Genomic DNA, 24,337 nt, shown 5'->3' on the forward strand with positions numbered 1-24,337 from the left:
CGTGGACTGGTGACCACAATTGAGGTCTTAACCATAAGAATTTCCAGAAAGGCTTAAAATAATACAAGTTGCATATAAGTTCAAAACAGTATTGAATAAGGGAGTCAGTAGACAGTTGTAAAATATTTTAAGAACAAAATAAGCTTTCTGCTTTAATTCTGTGCCAATATGACTGTGAGCTTTTGGAATCTGATCTATGGTTGAAAGTTCATTGCTGGGACTAGATAAAACAGAAGAATCCTATATCTTTAAACTTCTTTTGAACATGAAATTACTAAATTTTATTGACATGTGAAGTATTATAGTTAAACACAAAACAGGCTACAGCTACTAAAATGGAAATATTTGTGTAGATGCATTAATAAATTGTGTTGCTTATTGGAATCCACTTCATCCTCATTAATAAAGCAACAACAGAGCAGTGCAATTATCAGCATTTGGACCCTCTAGCCATGGCAGAGGATTCACATGTGGGCTTTTTAACCAATTAGCTTTGTTTCATTGAGAAAATTATTTATTCTATACCTCAGTTTCCTTATCTATTAAAATGAGTATGTATACTGTGGACATTCTATTGGATGTTTAGAGACAAAAAGAATAATACTTTTGAATTACTGAGAACTAAATCTGTCATATAGTAATCAATATTTCCTATAAGTATGAACTTTTGATTTTAACTTGAATATTAAAATAATCTAGGTCAAATAGAACTAGATATGTTAATTGTTTTAGTTGTGGTAGAGTCTATTCAATTTACAAAGTAATAATATTTGAATACAAAATATTCAGAAATAACTCAGTCATGAAACAGAGTTTATGTATATTTATGTGCACAACTCAAAGATGTTCCTTGTTGTTTTTCTCATTTCTCTTACTCTTTATAGTCAAGATTTGGTACATATAATTGGCTATCAGACATATGCCAAATATACAACTGCTTATATGTATCAGCCAGGTGTAGCATATCTTAAATTTAATTTCATGAATCTGAAGACATTGTATGAATTATGCCATTTTCTGCTTTTCAGGTAATAGACATACAATAATTCATCTTCTCACTAGTGATTAAAATGTTCATATGTGTGCATAATTTTTTTAATTATCTGAATCATGATAGGCTAATTATGGGATAGCCTCTGTTTCCAACTTAAGCATAAATATTCTAATTTTTTGCATACTGGAGTGATGCAGGAAGAATTTTTGAAAAAATATAACTAAAAAGTTATAAATATACACTTGTAGTCCTATTTATATTGTAACATTTAATAATATAATGAAGGTTTCTTAAGTTGAAAAAAAATGTTAGAAAAACATGACCATTAGCATAATAGCTAGTCTTGGTAGTATTATCCTTTCCTGCAGAGAATGGAAAGGAGATGTTTTTTGATTGGCTATATCACCTGTAAAACTGAGAAGGACTGTCAAGTTCCTAAGATCTAATACAAGAGTGGCAAATTAGAGTTATCTGCAGCACTAGCAATAGGAACAGATTGCATTATAAATCATCGTATCATTGACAGACAATTACATTCAGAACTTTTCAAGCATGAGGTGGTGGCAATGTTTGTCCACCAACAAAGTTATTCAAGCCAAAAGCTCAGGAAGGATATGAAAATAAGGAAGTTACTTCTGGGTGAGTTGCTGGAATTAATTTTTCCTATTACCTTTGTTCCCACACATCTCCTGTAGTATCATGAAAATTAAAGATAGAAAATGCCTGTTAGCACTCACTGAGTCTGCTCTCCTGCACATTCAGAAACAATTCAATCTTTCTTTCTTTTTGAGGTTCAGGGATGGGGGACTCTTTTATAAAAGAAGTCAGAGAAGTAGTTCTCCTGAAGCTGAAGAAGAAATAGCCAATTATTTTATAAAATTCCAAATGTGATACTTGGCATTTATGATATATGTATTTTATATATTCTAAATAATTTGCATAAAATATTAAATAACAACTTTGATATATTATATTTGCATCACATTTTATTTCTGCACAATTATTTCACCAGTGCATAGGCAATCACAAGACTGAGTGTAAAAAATTGAAGAGATAGCATGGTTTCTCTATGTGATAGAAAAAGAAGTATGCCATTACATATGCATGAGACAAAGTTAAGCCAAGTAGCAAGTCATTTCAAAGCTTAGTTGAAAAAGTGTACAATATTTCAAAGTTTACATTTTTCTTCTCTCAATAGTGATGTTTATCTGGCAAAATCTAGGCTTTAATTGTTCTATAAATTAATTGGTTTAATGAAATCTGCTACAAATGACATGAAAAAATTCCAGGACTGTTTAAATCATTGTTAGAACTATTACTATTAGGATAGTATTGTTTATTTCCCCAGAAGTTTTGCTAATCACTCAACTTACCTCTATGGCACTCAAAATAGGAAGCATTCACATAACAACCTAACTTGTGCTAAATTACTCTTTGTACATGTGGTCTGAGATTTTAAAAGATAGTTACTATGCTTTATGTAGTCTTGTCAATTATGCCAGTTGGATTGAGTATGTGTTTTGCTTCTGCTTTATGCAAAGCACACTTTCCTATAATATGTATGCTTATAGTTATGTGGCAAATTTTAACCCTGTTAGGTCTTCCACTGAAATTTGCTTTGCATTTATGTAGTGTTGGTAAAAATCAAGATTACTTAATTAATGTAAGAGAACAAGATGCAACAAATATAATGCTTCACCCTAGTCTTGTCAACTGGATAATCCAACAGAAGTTGTTTAAGATGACTGAGCTGTTTGACTTATAGAGCGCTATTCAGATACTAATTCTGACTTTGCTTTAAAAACATCCTTTTTCTTATGTGAATATAATCTCTGCTTTCAGAGTTACTATAATTAAAGGTAGTTAAGACACTTACCCAATATTCTTAATTTATATAGTTTGAAACTAAGCCAAATATTTGAAGCCTTTTAACTAATGGTTTCCCAGAGAATTCTCTGACATAACTCTATTATCATCTCTAAGATCATACTTTTTCTGGTAGAGAACTTTCCAAGCGGAACTAAGAATTTACACCAGTTGTTTGAGTGTATATATTCGGGTTTGTATGCATAGTGAAATTCAGTACCCATGTGCATTTGTCTTACTCAAGGAGGAAGAAGCCCTATTACTGAACACTGGGATGCAACTTTAGGTAGGTTTATAAAAATGGAAGTCTTGCAGATTCCAAAAAAACCCTATAATCTAGCTTCATCATAACTGTTGAGGCATTCATATGAAGAGGCATTTTTTAAAGACTGATTGAAAATACACAAACATTCAGAAGGTTATTGTTTTAGGATGCCTTTCATTTTGAAAAGGAGTTATTTTTGCTCTGAAAATTATGGCTCACTGGAAATAGGAAGTCACTCAATAGAACTGATTTGGAACACAAGATACTACATACTTTTCAATATATCCATGAAGGCTGCATAATTTTACATTATAATGGGTTGAGGATTGGGGATTTGTGTTTTGTTTTTGCTTTGATAATTGCCTGTAAGAAAAGATGATGAATTATGAGGTGGTTACGGGCTTTAATTTTTTGATTGAATGAAGGGATTGTATTTATAGATGGTCATTCAACTCCTGTGGGGAAGGTTATTAATATAAGAAATTATGTGCTGAGGTAAACCACCTCACACAGACAGTGAAATTCATCATTCAAGACTTGTTTAGGAACATGCAAAATACACAGTAAATTTAGTGTCTCCTTTTCAAAGAAATTAATACTACAGCTCAGGAATTTTCAGAAAGGTGTGAGAAGAATTTTAAGGATTAGTAATGATGAGAAGTCAGTTAATTTTCCCTTTATTTACCTGAAAATCAAATCCATTTTAGGATATCTCCTTTATTCTCTTTTTCATATATATATTTTTAAATAAGTTTTTATTGACTTCAGAGAGGGAGGGAGAGAAGGAAAGAGAGAGAGAGAGAGAGAGAGAGAGAGAGAGAGAGAGAGAGAGAGAGATGAAAGAAAAACATCTATGAGAGAAACATCAGTCAGCTACCTCCTGCATGCCACCCACTGGGGATTGAGCCAACAACCTGGGCATGTGTCCTGACTGGAAATTGAACTAGCAACTTCTTGGTGAATGGGTCCTCCCTGAACCACTGAAGAACACCAGTCGGGCTCCTTTGCATATCTTGTTTAAAAACATAGTGAAGAATGATCTATTCTTATCATTCTTGAGTAAAAGATAAAAGTGCACATATTAAAATGTGTGTGTTTATGAAGTAAAGACTCTTATAAGGCAAGAATGTATAAGTAAATGCAAACAGTGTTTAGATAGCATGAATATGTCCTTCAGAACAATAGCATGCTAAAGCTTTTTTCTGGAACAGTATTGTTAGGGTGGCAGACAGCATGCTATTTAGGTTATTCTCAGGGGCTAACATATTATCAGATATATGAGTATGTTTAAGAAGTGAAAGAATGTTAATACATTGCCTTAATCCAATTATTTTCAATGCCAGGACCAGAAAAAAATTTAAAACTTGCAATACTTGACTATTTAGTTAGGAACACTGATCTTTTCCCCCCTTAGATTGTGAAATTAAAAAAAAAAAAAAGACAATAGCCAATGCAACAATAGCCATCCAGTGTGAATGAATCCAAATCATATGTATTTCTTTGTGTCAGATTGGCAAAATATAATAGATTTTTTTTTAGTGTGCTGCATAAGTTTAGGAATTAGTTTATGTGTGCCCTGGGATGAAAAAGGTTGAAAATCACTGCCTTATTCTGTTATTTTGGGAAATGAAAATTATGCTAGTTTTAAAACTTAAAACATAATAAGAATATGTTCTATATAACTTAAAATTTTAATATTAATTAACAGAACCTGAATGTATGGAGCCCCTTATACTTTTCAAATTCTTCCACATCTAATTATCTCATGGAAGTCTCTTAGCCACCTTCTCCGACAGGCAGGAGAGGGGGTATTATCCCCGCAGGGACATAACTACTTGCTTGTGGTTTTACAGAGAATACAGTGCCTTTCCTCGGGAGCACTCTGAGGACTATGCCTGCATGCAACCTGTCTGAACGAAACGATCCCAAATATTCAATACTTCCAATTAGCTGCGGCAAATCTATGGAGCTCTGTGAATGCCAATGAATTGTGTGGCTCCAAAGCAGAATTTGAAATGGAAAACACTGAATGCTATTATTCAAAACCAGTTTTAAGAATTTTCTGTCGCTAGAAACTGTGCATAGCACTGGGACCTCAAAGCAGAGTACAGACATACAAACGCACATTATTATACAGAGAAATGAAGGTTAAAAATGTGATGTTGCACTCTCACATCCATGCTTCTCTATATATCTCCCTCTCCCTTCCATTCTACCTAAAAATTCAACTTAAACAGTCTTTAAAAAATGTTATATTTGCAATGGATGCACAAGGAAAAGAGTAAGGAGAGGAAAAGCTATGACTTGGGCATTGGACAAGTTGGTTTGAAGATGCATGAAGGAATCTTAAATGGGATATTTAGCAAACATTTAAAAATTCAGAATGAAGCATAGAACAGTTGGTTCTGAAGCCATACATTTGGGTGTCATCACTTACAGTTATACAGCATAGGATTAAAGGAATGACATTACCTTAAGTTTTCCAGAGAAATAAAAAACAGTAAGACAATAAGTTAACCAAGAATGTAGACTTGAGAAGCATCAATATAAAGTATGTTTCCAATGGGAAAGGAAGATGAAAGGATACTGAAACACAGAGAATTATTGAGGGGTGGATAGATTAGCATTAGGAAGAAAAGGGAGAAAGAAGCATAATGGCTTTCTAAGAGTAATTGTTGTCATGTTAAGAAAGCTAAGGAAGCCGTAACCGGTTTGGCTCAGTGGATAGAGCATTGGCCTGTGGACTCAAGGGTCCCGGTCAAGGGCATGTACCTTGGTTGTGGGCACATCCCCAGTAGGGAGTGTGCAGGAGACAGCTGATCAATGTTTCTCTCTCATCGATGTTTCTAACTCTCTATCCCTCTTCCTTCCTCTCTATAAAAAAATAAATAAAATATATTTTTTTTTAAAAAAAAAGAAAGCTAAGGCATAACTGAGAGGTAAGGAAGTTGAAAATACTCTTTCCAAAGTGTATGAGAGAAAAACAGAGGATATTTTACTCTGATCAAAAACAATCTTCATAAATCTTTTAAAAAGAGAATTGACAAAGTTATATAATTATTTATATTTAAATGTATTTGGCATGTTGGAAGTGTTCAGTGATCTTATGATAATACAGAAATTGCAGGGCAATCATCTATTTGACATTTGGGCACATTTTCTACGTCTCTGCTCAATTTTTTTTCAAAAGGGGAAATTGTTGAAAATTATTAGTATAGTGATTATAAAAATTGTTAACCTGGTAAGTTAAGACATCCTTTTTTTCTTACCTTTTCCTGCAAAAAAAAAAAAGTAAATAAAATGGTAAACACAGGCCTAGCCAGTTTGGCTCGGTGGATAGAGCATTGGCCTGCAGACTGAAGGGTCCCAGGTTTGATTCCAGTCAAGGGCACATGCCTGGGTGGCAGGCTCGATCCCCAGCGGGGGGCATGCAGGAGGCAGCTGATCACTGATTCTCTCTCATCATTGATGTTTCTATCTCTCTCTCCCTCTTCCTTCCTCTCTGAAATCAATAAAAATATATTTAAAAAATAAAATTTAAAAAATAAAATAAAATGGTACAGACAGTTTAAGAAGATAGTCTTAATAAAATGTGATGTATACAATTGTAAACGTTGATGTTAAAGATGCACTTGGCTATAGGAAACAGAAAATCTCTTACATCAGCTAGATTAATGTAGAGATCTTCTGGAATCCAAGGAGAGAAAATGAAGATCGCTTGAGTTCTTACCTAAAGTGGAACAGGGAATGATAAATGAGTTAGCGTCTCCCTGTGTCTTTATGTCCCTCATTATCTATTTCTGTCTGTCTTTCTTTTCACTTGGTGCCTATGCATTTCTGGAAACATCTGTTTACTTTCTCTATACCATTTTGTCACACGTATATATGCTTACTGCTGGGCCCTTGTATATTCCAACCCTTCGATTTCAACTGAGTCTTTCTTTTCTCCCTCATTTAAACTTACACAAAAGCATTGGGAAGGAAGAACTACTTCATCTTTGCTTGAACATAGCCATATACAGCTGTGTAACACAAAACCTCGGTCGTCTTAGATTTCGCTTGCTGGGTGGCTGAGGCCTACTGTGCCAGGTGTGCAGGTAAGGGAATGAGACAAGTGATTGTGTCCCATAGGTTATTTGTCTCGTTAGGAGATTTGAGTATAGCAGAGTGTGATGTCTTGAATAGTGTGTGATTTGCATAACATCAAAGTGAAAACCTGACATTTTAAATTTGGAGAGGTGTTCATATAAAGAAAGGAAATTATTACTCTGAAGGCATTTTAGTAAGGAAATATTTATTTATTTGTTTTCACCTTTTAACAGAATTAAAAGGAATTTTCTGGTGGATTCTATCTTACATACTTTCTGTTTGTATTGGATTCTCACACCAAATATATTTGTCACTTCTTTTTCGTGAAATTGTTTCACATTGAATCACAGTGAATGACCGTCATAAAAATAAGTAGCATTTCAACACATTTATTTGGCCAGGGCGCTCTCGGGATAATGTCTGAATTTTTATCAAGACTGTAGTGATTAATGTTTCTGATTATGAAAATCAGATAACTCATTAGTGGTTATGTTTCAAAAGGACATAAAAGTTTAAAAATGTTTATAGGATATTATAAAGTATTTGATTCAGACTGTTGAAAATGGGGAAGGATAAAAGGACAATTTTGGCCCTTAATATTATGTACTATTGAAATATATGTGAGACAATTGTGCCCAGAATTTTCATGCAGCACATATCCAAATAGCTGGTTTCATGGCAGTTCATTGTAAAGTGTATTCTTGTTTATTTATGAAGAATAAGTTGAACAAAATTTCCCTTGTCTAACTTTACATTAACATAAAAACCATCAAGTGAGTGGATAAAGGTTTCAACAAGGAAGTGTAAGTGTTATTAATCGATGTTCAATATATAAAGTAGACAATTGAAGTAAGGGAAAGCTATTTGTGACTTTATATATTTTTCAAAGAAATCTTTATTTATAAGTAGTTTCAGTTTAATGAACAGCAGAAAATAAGGTTTTGTTATCTTTCATGTGTACTTTCCACAGCTTGTTTAAAAGTTTGTAAATATTAACCAAGTGTACCTAGGGGTGTGTGTGTGTGTGTGTGTGTGTGTATGGATTTTCCTTATTAGACAAACTTCCCTTATTGCAGTTAGCTATTTATTTTAATAAGATTGTGGATAAATTACTATACTTCATACTTTAGAGAGCTCACTAGGGAGTAAAATTAGGAAGTATGTTCTGTATTTTGAGAAGATATGTTACCATGTCAATTAGTCAAAAGCATAAAGTACAAGTTGGAAAAGTACAGTCAAGTCCTACAATCAACCATGAACACAAAAATGACTAAGTTATATGGATATATTACATACGCTTAGAATGGGCTATTTCCAGTGGAACTGAGAAAGGTGTTTCTTTTTATGAATTAATTTAGGTATTGAATTAAACAGATGGGTTCTTAAGGTGTGGTTTAAAGTCCCTTCCAGGGAGAATTCCCCCCTGCCCTCCAATTAAATTGAATAGCCATCTGGATCAAATGAACTGGAGGCTTTAAATCCAGTTTGTTGATGGGTCTTTGTTACTAGCCTCTTACATGGCGATGATCTGGGCAATTTGTGAGCTAGGTTCAAAGGTCCTTTTAAACACTGAAAGCCTATAATTTAATATATGGGATTAAGAACATGGCTGAATTTCTCTTTGTTTAAATTATATTAAAAGGAAATAAGAAAATGTCTATCTATATCATCAAAATAAAATAAAATTCATCATTCATTGTCTTCTAAATATTGGAGCTTGGGGTGGTTAGTCTCTGTGACATAATTTCCTCATTGATAATAGAGCTTAAAGACAGAACCTACTAGTAATGTCTCATCAACTCTAATATTCAGCAGGTCTATCAAAGGTTGAAGTCACCAAAGGGAAGGAGATTGCTACAAATGCTTGATTGCAAGGACAATTTTCAAGCCTAGATTCCAAACTTTTAAAATATTTTTTCAGCACCACAGAGGGAGATGAGAAGAGACCTAATATAATTTAAAAAGAAGGAAACAATACATGCACACCTATGTTCATTGCAACATTATTTACAATAGACAATATTTGGAAGCAGCCCAAGTGAACATCTGTAGATTAGTGTGTAAAGTTGTACATTTACAAAACGGAATATTATTCAGTCATAAAAAATCTTAATCTTTGAAACAGCATGGATAGATCTAGAGCAGTGGTTCTCAACCTTGTGGCCCTTTGAATACAGTTCCTCATGTTGTGACCCAACCATAAAATTATTTTCGTTGCTACTTCATAGCTGTAATGTTGCTACTGTTATGAATCGTAATGTAAATATCTGATATGCAGGATGGTCTTAGGCGACCCCTGTGAAAGGGTCGTTCAACTGCCAAAGGGGTCGCAACCCACAGGTTGAGAACCACTGACCTAGAGAGTATTATGCTGAGTGAAATAACTCAGTCAGGGAAAGACAAGTACCACAGGATTTCACATATATGCGGGATTTAATGAGCAAAATAAATGAACAAACAAAATAGAAGCACTCACACACACAAAGAACAGAGGGGCATTTATCACAGCAGGGCTGGATGAAAAAGGAAGGGATTAAGCAGATAAAAAACAACCCTCATATACAGACAACAGCATGGTGATTACCAGAGGGAAGGGGGTGGGGGCGGTAGAAAAGAGTAAAGGCAGGATAAATGGTGATGTAAGGTGACTTGACTTGGGATAATGAGCATACAATAAAATATGTGGCTATTATGTTATAGAACTGTGCACCTGAAACCTATATACTTTTATTAATCAATATAACCCTAATAAATTCACTAAAAATAAAATAAAATAAAAAGAACAAAGGCTGAAACACAGGCAAGAGGGATTCAGAGCTACTGAGCTGAATGTCAGGATTATGAATCATGTTTATGCTGATTTATTATTTATTTTTATGTTGAGTCTTGAAAGAATCCAGCTACCTTATCTGGTTGTTTCCTTCTCCTTCTACACACACACACACACACACACACACACACACACACACACGCACACCTAAGCTCCTGTCTAAGTTCCTACCCCTTAAAGGTGGGGAAAAGTTAAATTTTGCTCTTTAAAGTGCTTTATAATTAAATTATTACAGAATATTTCAGATTATAGGATGAATTTAAAATTTTTTTCTATAATGATGTACAAAAATAAACACAAATTAGTGTTGATGGTTTTATTTTCTGTTTATCGTAGGGCTCTGGGTAATCAAAATAGTAAGAAAAAGATACCATAAGAATAGTCTAGCAGAAATTTTTCCAAATTGAAAAACTTCTACTCATTCTTGTTAGATCCCTGTCCTATATTTTGTAAAAGCTTAAAATTGTAATAGAATACTAATGTAAGATCACAAAGATCCATGCTTTGATTTATTGAATTTTAAGAAGCAATAATTATAATGCGAGTGTGTATTTCTCTAAAATTATTTTCTTTAAATCATTTGTTATCTTGACTAGCAAGTGGATTCCTAGTATCAGTCTTGTGGTTTTACAATATATATTTTTATTGATTTCAGAGAGGAAGGGAAAAGGAGAGAGATAGAAGAAAACAATGATGAGAGAGAATCATTGATCGGCTGCCTCCTGCACGTACCCCACTGGGGATGAAGCCCACAACCCAGACTTGTGCCCTGACCAGGAATCAAACCTTGGCCCCTGATTCATATGTCCACTCTTAACCACTGAGCCATGCTCACCGGGCTATTATCAGTATTGTTAATATGAAGAGTATTGTTTTATAAAATGTTTTCTATATATTATTCTATCAATTTGAAATATTGTCCTCCTCCATTTTATAAAACTACCATGAACTTAAATATTAATCCTTATTTAGTTGGAGTAAATATGCCTATTTTGATATCATTGTATAATAAAATTGTTATTATCTGACAAAGAATTATCATTCTGTATTCTTCTAAAGAACAGAGTGTAGAAAACAAACAAACAAAAAACATTTACTGTTTGGAGAGTCCATCACTACACACCTGAACTCCCTTATATCTTAGGCTCATATAACTTTTGTTTGTATTTTGGTACCAGTAAATTGGACATATGTTGAACTAATATGTTGTTCTCTAGGAAGTTACTTTTAGCACTATGTATTTGGCACTCTTTCATAACTCCCTAAAAATTTCTAACCAACTCAAAAAGTACATTGACTTATCTATTCTTAAGTATTAGTTACCTAGAATGAAAATGAAACTCATCATTTTCCTTTCCTGAAGTCTTTCAATTCAATCTGGAAACATAACAAAAGACTCATCTTTAATCCAAGTGAACACATCTAATGAAGGACCTCTTTCATTATGTTTGCAATTTAAAATATTTTTAGACAATCTATGTTTGTGTATTGAGAAAAATTTAGTTTTTGTTTCTCTTCAAAATATAAATACAACTAAGTGAAAAATATATGAAAAGTCTCAGGGATTTTATAACAACAAATAATATAATGAACTGCAAAACAATTTTCTTAAAAACATAGAATGCATAATTCTGATTAACCATGGCACTGAAAATTTCTGTTATTATATGCCTTGAAAATGTTTGGACAGAAGTTACTATCTCTCTTTAAATGTCTAAGGAGTTGCAAAGGCCTGTATTGCCTGCAACCATTTATTTAAAATGCAAAATTAAGTTGCAATGCACAATGCCTACTGGCATTAATAGAGTTTTGTCCAAGCAATATAGCATATAATCCTTTTGTAATTTAAAACCTTTCAATGTATTATTGCTCTGTGAAATGGCTTTACAGTAAGGTAATAATACAAGGAAGGGAACAATGGAGAAATTGTAAAGTATAGAACATTAGTGTTTGAAGTATATTTTCTGAGGGATTTTATTTCTATGCATGCCTATAGCAACTGGGTCAAAAGAGGTGCATAAAACTAGTATACCATCCACAAACCATTTAAAGAAAATGTAATGTGCACAGAGCAGCTAGGATTTGTGGTCCTCATGAAGACGGTTTTGCATTGCTCTTCCTTGGTGAATAATGACCTAAAATTTTATCCAGTTTACCTATATTAAGTTAGAGAACTTAGTAATAATTTCTTATGAAGGAATTTATGTCTGGTTGTGAGCAAATATATGGGCTTACATATGTAGTTATTTATTTAGCAAGATTCTGTTCTTATGCATCCACCACCCCAGAGCCTCTGCCTTGACAACTCTTCAGCACATTCAGTGTTCAATTCACAGAGGGCGGCTCTCTAATTGCACATTTAGAGGGAACCTATGGAGTAACATGATATAGGGTATTATTGTTAAATCCTTAATGGAATTATTCCAAGTCCTGCATGATTACAAACTTACTTTTTTTTTTCCTTTCTCCCCACTCTAATTAAATATTTTATTGAGAAAATGAGGCAAAATTCAGTCTAATATAAGCATTTTCAAAACTGGAATACTTATTTTTGGAATACTGGTATATCTCTACCTCTATTTTTGACTTGTGAATAGTCCCTTAACAAAAGCCTTGAAAGTCATTGCATAGGAGGAAAAGCAACTGAGCAAGCATTCTCAGGAAATGGACACCATACAGAATTGCTACAACTTTGTAGTAACCAAAGATCTTTATGACAATACATTGCTTTCAAATACCACTTAAGCAATGATACACGGAGAGAAAGCAATTTCTTGGTTATGGTATTGGCATCTATACATTTTATTAAATTGTTACAATTGTTTGAAAAATGTCAGCCAGCCTATAATGGAAAACATTAAATTCTGGAGTAACGCATGCAAGAGGAATTCCTAACCAAAGAAAAAGAAGTAAATGTTTCATCTGGTACTTCAGCTTGAACGACTTACTGGATTTCTTCAGACATTAATTTCACATTTTTAGATATTCTCCCAATTCTTTTTTTTTTTTTACTTAGGTGTGTTAATGTTTTTCCTGATTATAAAGAAGTCCTAATATCTGAACTGTTTTAGAACAAATGTGAAATGTATGTCATGAAACAGTGAATTGAGGTAAATGTTATACTGATGTTTTCAACGTGACCTACTTGCAACAACAAAGTGCACAATAAGAAATACAATTTTGACCCTAACTGGTTTGGCTCGCCTGTGCACTGAAGGGTCCCAGGTTCAATTCCAGTCAAGGGCAATGTCCCTTGGTTGTGTGTACATCCCCAGTAGGGGGTGTGCAGGAGGCAGCTGATCTATGTTTCTCTCTCATTGATGTTTCTAACTCTCTATTCCTCTCCCTTCCTCTCTGTAAAATATCAATTAAAAAGTATATAGATTTTATCTTTTCATAAATCCCACATGGCACAGCCAACTTCTCACTTTCACTGAGCAGTAGTGACTACCTTTATCTGGCTAGTCTCTCTGCAAACCTGGGATTAAAAGGAGAAGTCTTACTGATACAGAGGAGAGAGTGCTGTTGTGGAAGGGAGGAAAGGAGGTATATTTGGGACATGAAAAAGGGGGAAGAAAAGTCTCTGGACTGAAAGGATATCGGGAATGGAGATTATGAGAAGGATGAAGGAGAATTTCCACCATGTGAGAAGGGTTAGCAGTCAGTGCAGGGAATTTTGAAGCATATCTGGGGAAACTTATCTACAAAGGTGTCTGCTGCCCTGGGAAAATCACGAGGGTGGACTTGGCAAAGTCTACAGGTAGGGACACGTGGCAGGTCCCAGGAGTTGAACAGGAGCACATTTTTTTTTTCATATATGCAATAGGTCAATGCACATGGATCCACTTAGGCAACATATCACTGTAAGGAAGTTTCTTCCTGACATGAGTTTCTAAGGGTCCAGTTGGAGAAACAAAGTATGATGGCTAAACCCGCTGCTTTCTCTGACGCTGCTACTACAAACACTCAATCTATGGTACGAATGGCTTTTCTTTCTGTGATAGCGCTTGTGATGACAATGTAGGTCTTGGGAATGCTAATTTTGCAATGATTTTATCTGTTGGAGACAAAATGAAACAAAAAAAGAAAACAGATACAAAGAATTTTTCACCCAGAGAATTAGAAACCAAAACCATCTTGGTGAATATGTCATTGTAAAACTTGTGCATTTATTCATGTATTCTTCCATTTCACTTGAAATGTTTAGAAAATACTCAGTAATGCCCCAGGCACTATATTTTATGCTGTAGATAAATTACCAACGGAGGACCCCTTTTCCTCATGAGGTGAAAGAAAGTGGAACTATAGGTACAGGAAGTAGAGAATGACCTTTAACTTTAGTACTACAAAAGAAAAGCAATCATGTTCCTCACCTGGCTTTAGAAAACCATAATCGACTAGAAGAAGAGGACTTACCTAGAGCCAAGTCAGAAAGAACTTCACACCTATGTAGAATATTTATTTCTGAAGATGCACAATTACGGTTTATAAAGCCCTTTCATAACTATTATCAAAAATCTCCTTCTTGTGGATGAAGGAGATTTGTTAAAATATGTTTTTATTGATATTAGAGAGAGAGGAAGGAAGAGAGATAAATAGAAACATCGATGTGAGAGAAATATCAATCGGCTGCCTTCTGCATGCCCGTTTTGGAATCGAGCCTGCAATCAGGATTTGTGCCCTGACCAGGAAATCAAATCAGTGACCTCTTGGTTCATGGGTAGAGGCTCAGCCACTGATCCACACCAGCCAGGAAATGAAGCAGATTTTTAACAAAATCATGCTAATTTTTCTATGTATTTACTTTTTTTCAGGTATTTAAAAAATTCGGAGGCAGTTAAGAGAAATAAGAAAAATACTTGTCTCTGATACCCTAAATTAACATATGCTAATATTTATGTCTCCAATTTTTTAAAAAAAGTGTATTCTTGTTTTTAGAGAAGAGAGGCAAAACGACTAAAGAAACAAAGACTGCCGAAACCGGTTTGGCTCAGTGGATAGAGCATCGGCCTGCGGACTGAAAGGTCCCAGGTTCTATTCTGGTCAAGGGCATGTACCTGGGTTGCGCGCACATCCCCGGTGGGGGATGTGCAGGAGGCGGCTGATCGATGTTTCTCTCTCATCGATGTTTCTGACTTTCTATCTCTCTCCCTTCCTCTCTGTAAAAAATCAATAAAATATATTTTAAAAAAAAGAAACAATGACTTCTATATACTATAGATACAGTTGATATTTCTTTTAAATCCTTTTGCAGTTCTCTTTTTTGCTCATTCTACTTTAATAATCTCTATCTTAAAATTTATATGCATTCTAGTCCTCTATATTTCTGGTATTTGACTAGCTATTTATATGGAATTTGTTTTAAAATTTATATTGCATCTTTATTTTGAGTCAAAATATGTATTACCTATGCTGAATACCTACATGTTCAACAAAATCTGATGAGAATTTTCACTTTGTTTTGCAAATATATTTAATGATGACAGAAAAATAAACCAATGGAGAAGGATATCTATATAATAAAAACCTAAGTGAACACTAATGTGGAAAGACCAGAACAACCGGTTGCTATGATGCTCACTGACCACCAGGGGGCAGACACTCAGCACAGAAACTGTCCCCTGGTGATCAGTGTGCTCCCACAGGGGGAGTGCCACTCAGACAGAAGCCAGGATCATGACTGGCAAGCGCAGCAGCGGTGGTGGGAGCCTCTCCTGCTTCCGCGACAGTGCTAAGGAGCAGCAAGCCAAGCAGTAAGGAGCAACAAGCAGGCAGGCAGTAGGGAGCTTGGGGTCCTGGACTGGAGGGGGATGTCCACCTGCTGGACATGCCCCAAGGGATCCTGGACTGTGAGAGAGCGCAGGCCAGGCTGAGGGACACCTCCCCTCCCTTCCCCCAGTGCAGAATTTCATGCACTGGGCCTCTAGTAGAAGATATTAGTGAGATGGCTGTAGATACAGACTCAAGGCTTCCTGATTTGAGACAGAGTAAGTTTTAGGACACTAAATTATTGAAACCAATTTTTAGAAATGATAAGAACCTACTAAATGAATCCTGTAAATTATGAGCTTTATCAGTTTCTAGAAGCACTAAAATAATATGCGCTTTAAGATAAACATGTTCAGGAATGTTCTAAGAGTTCTACCCTTCTCTGCTTATAAGTGAGATATTGTCCATGCATCTAATTGATAATACATTTTAAAGTCAGGGACCACTGGAGAACATACTTTCTGAGAAAATACTCAGGCCTCATCTGCTTCGGGCTTCTCGATTTTAACAATAACAATGCAAACAGTTAAACTATTCCATAAAGAGAACACGAGAGGTAAGAAAAAACCCATTAGTTTATGTTGCCCAGGAAAGGTAATGACATAAGTGATCCAGAAGGAAGGAGTTGTCGGGGTATAAAGCAAGATTAGGACTGAGAATTGCCCTTTGATATGCTAATGTGGACATCATTGGTGATCAGGATAGAGCAGCATCAGGGGCATAGAGATGGTGAAAATTTGATACATGTGGGCTCTCTAAAGTGATGTACGGAGAGACCTTACAGACAGCAAGTATAGACAGCTCTTTAAAGTAGCTTCTTTCTGTAAATGTGAATTTCTTATCAATCTCCAGGGCTTTTGTATCAAAAGTTTTACAACTCTTTATAAAAAGGACTTCTTAGCTTCTTAAAATGGGTAGGAAAAATTTTTCAGATGGAGTAGTTAGCAACTAGAATTGTTATTTACTAGAAAATATAGAACAAAAAATGCAAGGTTACTGCTTCTATAATGATTGCACACAATTTATAACAGTGCCATTAATTCTTCACAAACAACATTGATTTGTAAGTAGGTAGAAGGAGTAGAATAACGGCATATCGCTGCTATAGACTTGGGTGGAAAATGTAAAGAACAAACCCCTTTTTAGCAAAGAAAACAGCTGTGCCATTTATTTTTGTGATTATTTTCATAAAACTTTTGTTGCTTTTGCTACTGTTGATATTTTTCTCTTAATATCATGGCTGTGAAATGCTTTCTTAGAATCCTGTGTCAAAAATGAAAGAGCTAATATTCCTGGTAATGAGGCAGGTTTGAGCAGGTATTTCTATAGGTAGTTAAGGACAAGCTCCCACGAACTGCATGGATGTAATGGGAGAGAAAAGACATATCCAAGAATTTAGATAATGACTATCAATTGTAGGTAATGAAAAACTTCAAATTGATTTTAAAATAAAAACAAAGGTATTTACAGTGATTTTCTTTTAAAAAAATCCCCACCAAGAATATGTTTTACTGATTATTTTAGAGAAGGAAAGAGAGAGGGAGATAAAAACTATGTATGAGAGAAACATTCATCACTTGCCTCCTGTAGGAGCCCCCAATCTAAGTATGTGTCCTGATTGGTAATCAATTGGACCGGCAAACTTTTGGTGCACAGGACAACATTCCCAGCAACTGAGCCACACAGAGCAGGGCTATAGTGATTTCCATTTAACATGATTGCTGTTATTGAGTTCTGGACCTTTCAAGTTTGATTTACATATGTTTTCTGCAACATTAAATCTGATTAAACAAATCTAACTGAACTATAATTTATTACATAATTATTCATAGCAAATTTGGCAAACAAATAATTTTCAGTTGGCCAAATATTGTTGAGATGCAGGGATTTACCTGAGTTCCACAGTAGTATTTCAGATGCACTCATTCTGCTTATACTGTAATCCCCTAGGTAGGTTAGGAGAGAAGGAGTGATACTAAAACTCATCCTTGGTACCTCCACTGTTTATAAAGCACCTTTATCTGGTAGCCATTAGTTGGTAGTCATTCCTTATATTAAGTCTAATCCTATAACTTTTTGTCATTGGGTCTACTGTCAAATTTAATGCATTAATAATTTCTGTTCCCATTCTCAAATTTATCATCACATACTTTATGGTTAAAGCATTGTCAAACTCACAGGCCAAATCATGAGAATGCATATCTACTAGTCTTTGCATATGCTGTTCCTTCTGGCATGAATTCATGCTGAGCCCATCTTTCAAGACTCTGCTCATGTGTCACACCCAGTAGTCCAGTCATTCTCTTCTCTGCCCCTTAGCTATCTGTGCATACCTTTTTATAGTTTTACATATTGTAGTGTTGTTTGTTTCTATATTTGGTTTCACTGTTAGAGTGAGGGTATTACAAATGGTAAATGCTGTATCTGGGTGAACCAATACAATTTTGAAACATTGAATGTACTCAGCAAATGACTAATAAAAAATGAATAAACAGAGTGGAATATGTAAATAAATGAACAAATTAATGGGCTCATAAGGGGGATATGGCAGAGTAGTGATTGCCTAAGTCTTGTCACTTAGGGTGCAATTCCCTGGGAAATTCTTGCACAAAGGGCATTAGATACATCTGAACCTGTGTCTTTTCTACCTATTAAAGAAGGATTATATTTTCTACTGCTCTTCAGAGTGTTCTTATAGATAATATAGAAAATCTTGTATTTGCAGGTATAAAGTCTTATTCAAAGATAGTGTGTGTTTTTGTGGGTTTTTTTTTTTTTTTTCAGGCTCAGAGGCATAATGATATGTCCAAAAACAAAAACAAAACAAAACAAAACAAAAAAAAAAACACCTAGCCCATGATGGGTTAAATAAGGAAAAGGAGAAAGTGAGGCCAAAATTTACTACTAATGTCCAGAGGGCGAGACAAAGAAATATTAACCTTAACCCAGGGATCTCGTCTCTGACTGCACATTAGAATTGCCTGGATATTTAAAAACTATTTTTGCCTTAGCTATAAATTTCTCTAGTGTGACTTGGGGTTTAGTCATGAACATTTTTTTGGAACTCCCCAGGTGATTCTAATACAGCCAGGGTGCGAGCCACTGCTGGGCCACAGGAATTGAGAAAATGTTTCTAGGGAGAAAAACTGCATAATACATGAGATGTTTTTAAAAGATTAATCAGCATGAATAGATATGAGGAGAGGCTAGGGACAGGAATTGAATGATTAAAATGTCTAGGAACATCACAGATGAAAATAACTGTTTTAAGATCTAAACTTTTTTTTTTTTTTTTTTTTTTTTTTTTTTTTTTTTTTTTTTTTTTTTTTTAGAAAGCTAAGGAAGCCAGTATTGAGAAATATCAGAAAGGCCTTCATAATTAACAGTGAAGTGGTTTAGACAAGCTTAGTGTCATTCTAAGAATTAATACTGGTAGAGCAGCATTTTATAAACTACATCTAAAAGTTGCTTAGGTTGCAAGCAGAGGTTAAAATGGCAATTGCCATTAGTTTAGTTACCCATAAAGCGTTCCTAGGGGAGGTAAGTTTTAAACAGGATTGATGGATATTGTTTGTGGAGAGGACAGGCATAAAATAATGTTTTTCATGCCAAAAGTTTCTTGGGTTTGAAAGTCATGGCTTCATAGTCTTCCATATTGCTATTTCTCTTAATCAAACAAACAAACAAAAATACATGGTAATTGATATATTCAAAATGTAATGAAGAATGTCCTGGAAATATTTTTAATTTTTTTTTGCCCTTTTTCTATGGCTTTAAAATTGTTTCAAAATAATTACAAATCACTTAAAAATGTAATGCATTTTAAAATGTATGTAAATATATAAAATCGTAGTCTTTAAATAAGAATATACTAAACTCAATGTATTAAAGTCTACAACTTATTTTTCTTTATAAAGTGTTTTTGATATGAAAAATTGTTCTTTGGGATGGGGAAAGTTAAATTTCATTAGTGGACAGAAAATGCGACACACTAGTTTAAAAAAAATATTGTTTTTCCTACTTATGCCATAAAATTCTGTGTGCTTGTTGTAGTCTTATGGGAGAGGAATGGTTATATTTCAATGATGAATCCATTGTGGAAGCACTACAGTATCTTTTATTAACAAAATCTTAGAAATACCAATGTGATGTTTAATAAATGATCAAATAGCAATACTTATAAACACTCCTTGTCTTGAATCTAACAAGAGATTTAAGGAAGAAGGAAATAGGATAATAGACAGTATATATCTTATTTTATATAAAAACTCGTGAGGAATATTGAAAAGAGCCATCTTAGTATTTTAACAGAGAAAGGCCAAGTCATAACTTCATAGCTTATGTTTTATAATTCACATTTATTTCCAAATGAATTATTTTAGTTAACCTGTTTTTAAATATATATTTGGTGCAGGAAAAAGTGAAGTAATATTTTAAGACCTTAAAACTTTTTAGTTTTTCATTTTTATTTATTTCAAATGCATCATTTATAAAGGCCATGCATGTGGTAGATAAGGTATGGAACATGGTCCCAGAAAGCTGGGTAGCAGCCCAACCTTGTTAAAATATTTTTATGCTTTATTTTCCTCTTCTGTAAGTGGAAATAATATTTATGTCACAGGTTAACATGTTATATATATATATATATATATATATATATATATATATATATATATATGGTGAGAGAGAATTACACTCACACATAGTAATGTGTGAGTTATTAATGACTTTAACTATTAAATATAAGTTTTAGCTACTAAAATCATAAGCATAATAAATCAATATTGCTTTTAAAATAGTAAAGCTAAAATTTTGTTTTTGTTCATCCTTGGTTTATTTTTTATCTTTTTTACAAAGGCTCAATATCATCGCATGCACTATGAGTGTAGAGTCAACCTTTGTTAATTCAAATTGTATTCCTTAATTAGTTTCTTAGCAAACAACCATGTCTCTCAATAGACACTCTAAATGTGGAGTAGTTTGTCACAATTATTTGGTGATCTCTTTCAGTGTAACTCACACAGCAAAAGTGACAATATTCCTGTCACTCCTCAGAATTGTCCCAGCTCTGCGGGCTTCCACATGCAGGAGAATGAAGAAAGCCGTTGCGAGGTAGGCCGCACCTCCATGGAGACCATGCTGGTACTGAGGAACTCGCATTTGCATAGTGATTTTAAATCCTATAAGTTAACTATTATAAATATGCTCTTTGCTGACCTTTTCATGTTCATATTTTTATGCTAGTACATTTTTAACAACTTTAAGTAAACAATTTTATGGGGGGGGAAAGCGAACAATAATATTTTGCTTCTTTGGTAATGGCCCAACTATTGAATATAGTATAGTGTTCTTGTCATTGGATGCACAGTGTTGATTCTTACCTGTTTTAGAGACAGTAATAGGAAACTTTTTTCTATTGTATTTTTTAATTAATTCATCTTACTACTTATTTTCCACAGCCATAACATCATGTAGACAGATGGATAGATAGATGATAGATAGATAGGTAGATAGATGACAGATATGTATGTGTGTATGCATATATTAATGTATATTCTAGATTCTCATTGAAGCTAGATTTTTTTCTCATTCCCTTAAAGTTATAGAAAATATTTTGATTATTATTAACAGAAAAGCATTTTTTAAATATATTTTATTGATTTTTTCACAGAGAGGAAGGGAGAGAGATAGAGAGTTAGAAACATCAATGAGAGAGGAACACCGATCAGCTGCCTCCTGCATACCTCCTACTGGGGATGTGCCCGCAACCCAGGTACATGCCCTTGACTGGAATCGAACCTGGGACCTTTCAGTCTGCAGGCTGACGCTCTATCCACTGAGCCAAACCGGTTAGGGCAGAAAAGGGTTGTTTTTTTTGTACTTGTTTTTGCCAAGTATAAGGATCTATCATTTTCAGAAGCATTGATAGTAATATGTCTGACAAACTGTTTTGATTAATACAAATTTTATTGATAAGAAACTTCTTTATGTACAATCCATTAATTGAGGTAGAAAAGGGCAAAGTGATAATTTGTACAGTTTTATCTGCTAATTCACATATTTTTCTTTATGTTTATATGGATCTAAATATTAAAAAAAATTATTCTAAGCTACAACATATATTCATTTTCTTATTTTGGTTTTATTTTTGTCTTTATCTTCCTTTTCCCAAAGTCTTACTCACATGACAGTTGAGAGAAGAAGCATAATTTTTTAGCCCTTTAGGATTTTTCATCATCACCATGTATGTTTTAAGTGTCTAGAAGACAGGAGTTTCTTCCATTAATCACCCTTAATTCATCCAATAATAATGCAATAAGCCTTACTCTGTGTAATAATAAATAAGTTTTATTCATAAATAAATCTTTACAAAGTCTACCCCAAATGATCTGAAAGCCACTGAAATCCAAGTAGTTTTCAATTCCTAAGAATTAGATAAATTTTATATCATATTCATGCCTGTGTATTTTGAGTAAAGAAGCTCTACCAGCCAGACGTCTGATTGCTCAAGGTGGGGTGGCTTTGGGAAAACTTTACTAAAGATTACCTTATTTTTTGTAGAGTTTAAAAGGTTTATAATTAAAATAGTTTTCTAATAACCATGTGTTTTTAGCCCTAGATATTATGTAAAAGCACAAAACACAGATTGTACAAGGTTTATTTAACTAAAGTTCTAAGCAATGTGGACAAGAAAAAAAAAAAAACAACGATACTCAGAGCTATGGTATTAATTTACTAGTATATTATCATTCCAATGATCTAAGAACAGTACAATTAAACCTACAGTGATATATTTCTAAATAAAGTAGACAAAATTGTATTAGAAATCTCTTATCCCACAAATTATAATTTAAGCATAATATTTCAGACCCATTCTAGTCTGAATGATTATAGACTAGGTCATCTATAAAATCTTCTCTCTGTTAAGTGTTCTAAATCAAGATGGTGACAACAACCAATACTTTTGTAGCATGTACCTAGTGTCAGGGTCTATTTCAAACATCTAAAAAATTCTTTTATTTTATTATTTATTTATTTATTTATTTACTGATTTTAGAGAAGGGAGAGGGAGAGAGAAATAGAAACATCAATGATGAGAGAGAATCATTTAATGGTTGCCTTATTCCCACCCCACACTGTGGACTGAGCCTGCATCCCAGGCATGTGCCCTGACTGGGAATCAAACAGTGGCCTCCTGGTTCATTGGTTGACTCTCAACTACTGAACCACACCGACTGGGCTATTTCAAACTTTTAATGTGCATATTAGACCATCATTTACATTTTATTCTTGATCAGTTAAAATTGCTTTTAACCATAATATGACTAGTTTCTGAAGTATATGTTTTTTAAATGCAGAGTGATAATCTCTGATGTTTCTTATAAAATAAAACTTGAGGACAGATGTGATCCAGTTTTGGGGTTATACAAAGCAATCTAGGAGACAGAGTTTAATATAAACGTTTACTATCTGCAGGCCAGTAACAAAGTTTTAATAGCCTGTTTCTTAAAAGTTATTAATATAGTATTAATCATTCTTGAAAATTAATAACAAAAGGTAATTATAACCTATAAATTGGTGCCTGCAGTATGCTCTTATTATTTTTATTTTATTGAATAATGTGCTAAGCTTGCTTAATGAATGTATATTACTATTTTTTTTACTTTCTTACAAATTAGTCTTTTTTCCTTAAACAGTTTAATAAATTAAAGAAAGGAGGATGTTTATTGTTTTTACCATAACAATATTTAATTTTATAAAACTATACTGTTCTTTGAGTAGATCACATTTTGGGTCAATTGATACTGGTTAATCTGAATGAAGTTATAAAATTTGTATTATGACGTTAGATACAAAATAAAACCAAGATCTATATGACTAGCAAGGTTTTAATCACTCTTCATTTATTATTCTTAGCATATCACTCTTAACTTAGATATGACAATTATTGCTTATGGATAAATATTAATATCAGGTATTGGGCAAATTTTGCACCAGACACTATTCTAAGCACTTCATATGTATTATCAACCTTCATCTAACCTAAGATATTATTGAATACTTCACTTAGGGCCGTAAACACACCATTCAATATACAGATGATGTATTGCATACTTGAAAATTATATACTTTTATTAACCAATGTCACCCTAATAAACTCAATTTAGAAAACATGCTTTACTTCATGTACAACTAGGAAAAAATTTCTATTAATTAAGCTCTGATAAGTTATTATTTATGGTTCAATATGTATCCTCTGCTTTAAGATATGTTAGAATGTAGACAAAAATGTATGTTACCATTGTTAAAATATAGCTCATTTAATCCTGACAACAACTTCACTAGGTACTATTATTATTTTTTCCATTTTACAAATGGGAAACTGAGACATGTAAAATTTACATAAATTGCCCAAATTCACACAGATAATAATTAGTGGAGCTGAAATATAGACATGACAACATGGCTTCAGAAACTGCAAGGTTAACTACTCTGTGATAGTTTTTTTAAAAAAAATCACAGG

At 33.7% G+C, this 24,337-nt stretch overlaps 1 protein-coding gene across 5 annotated transcripts in view; it reads left to right on the plus strand.

Annotated features, from left to right (window-relative positions):
* PCDH9 (protocadherin 9) overlaps positions 1-24,337 on the plus strand; it is a 944,108-nt gene that overhangs the window by 332,855 nt on the left and 586,916 nt on the right. For 2 of the 5 annotated variants that reach the window (XR_013995530.1, XM_081083302.1), the window contains one exon: positions 20,824-20,925. The exons of 2 other annotated variants lie outside the window; for them this stretch is intronic. Coding sequence is in view for 2 of the 3 variants with exons in the window: in XM_081083302.1 (XP_080939428.1) it covers positions 20,824-20,925 (102 nt within the window). In the remaining variant the exon portion in view is untranslated. The remainder of the gene's footprint in view (positions 1-20,823; positions 20,926-24,337) is intronic. One more of the 5 variants, XM_081083303.1, reaches the window with a different exon arrangement.

Source organism: Myotis nattereri (assembly GCF_964212035.1).
Source record: "Myotis nattereri genome assembly, chromosome: 2".
Taxonomy (NCBI): Eukaryota; Metazoa; Chordata; class Mammalia; order Chiroptera; family Vespertilionidae; genus Myotis; species Myotis nattereri.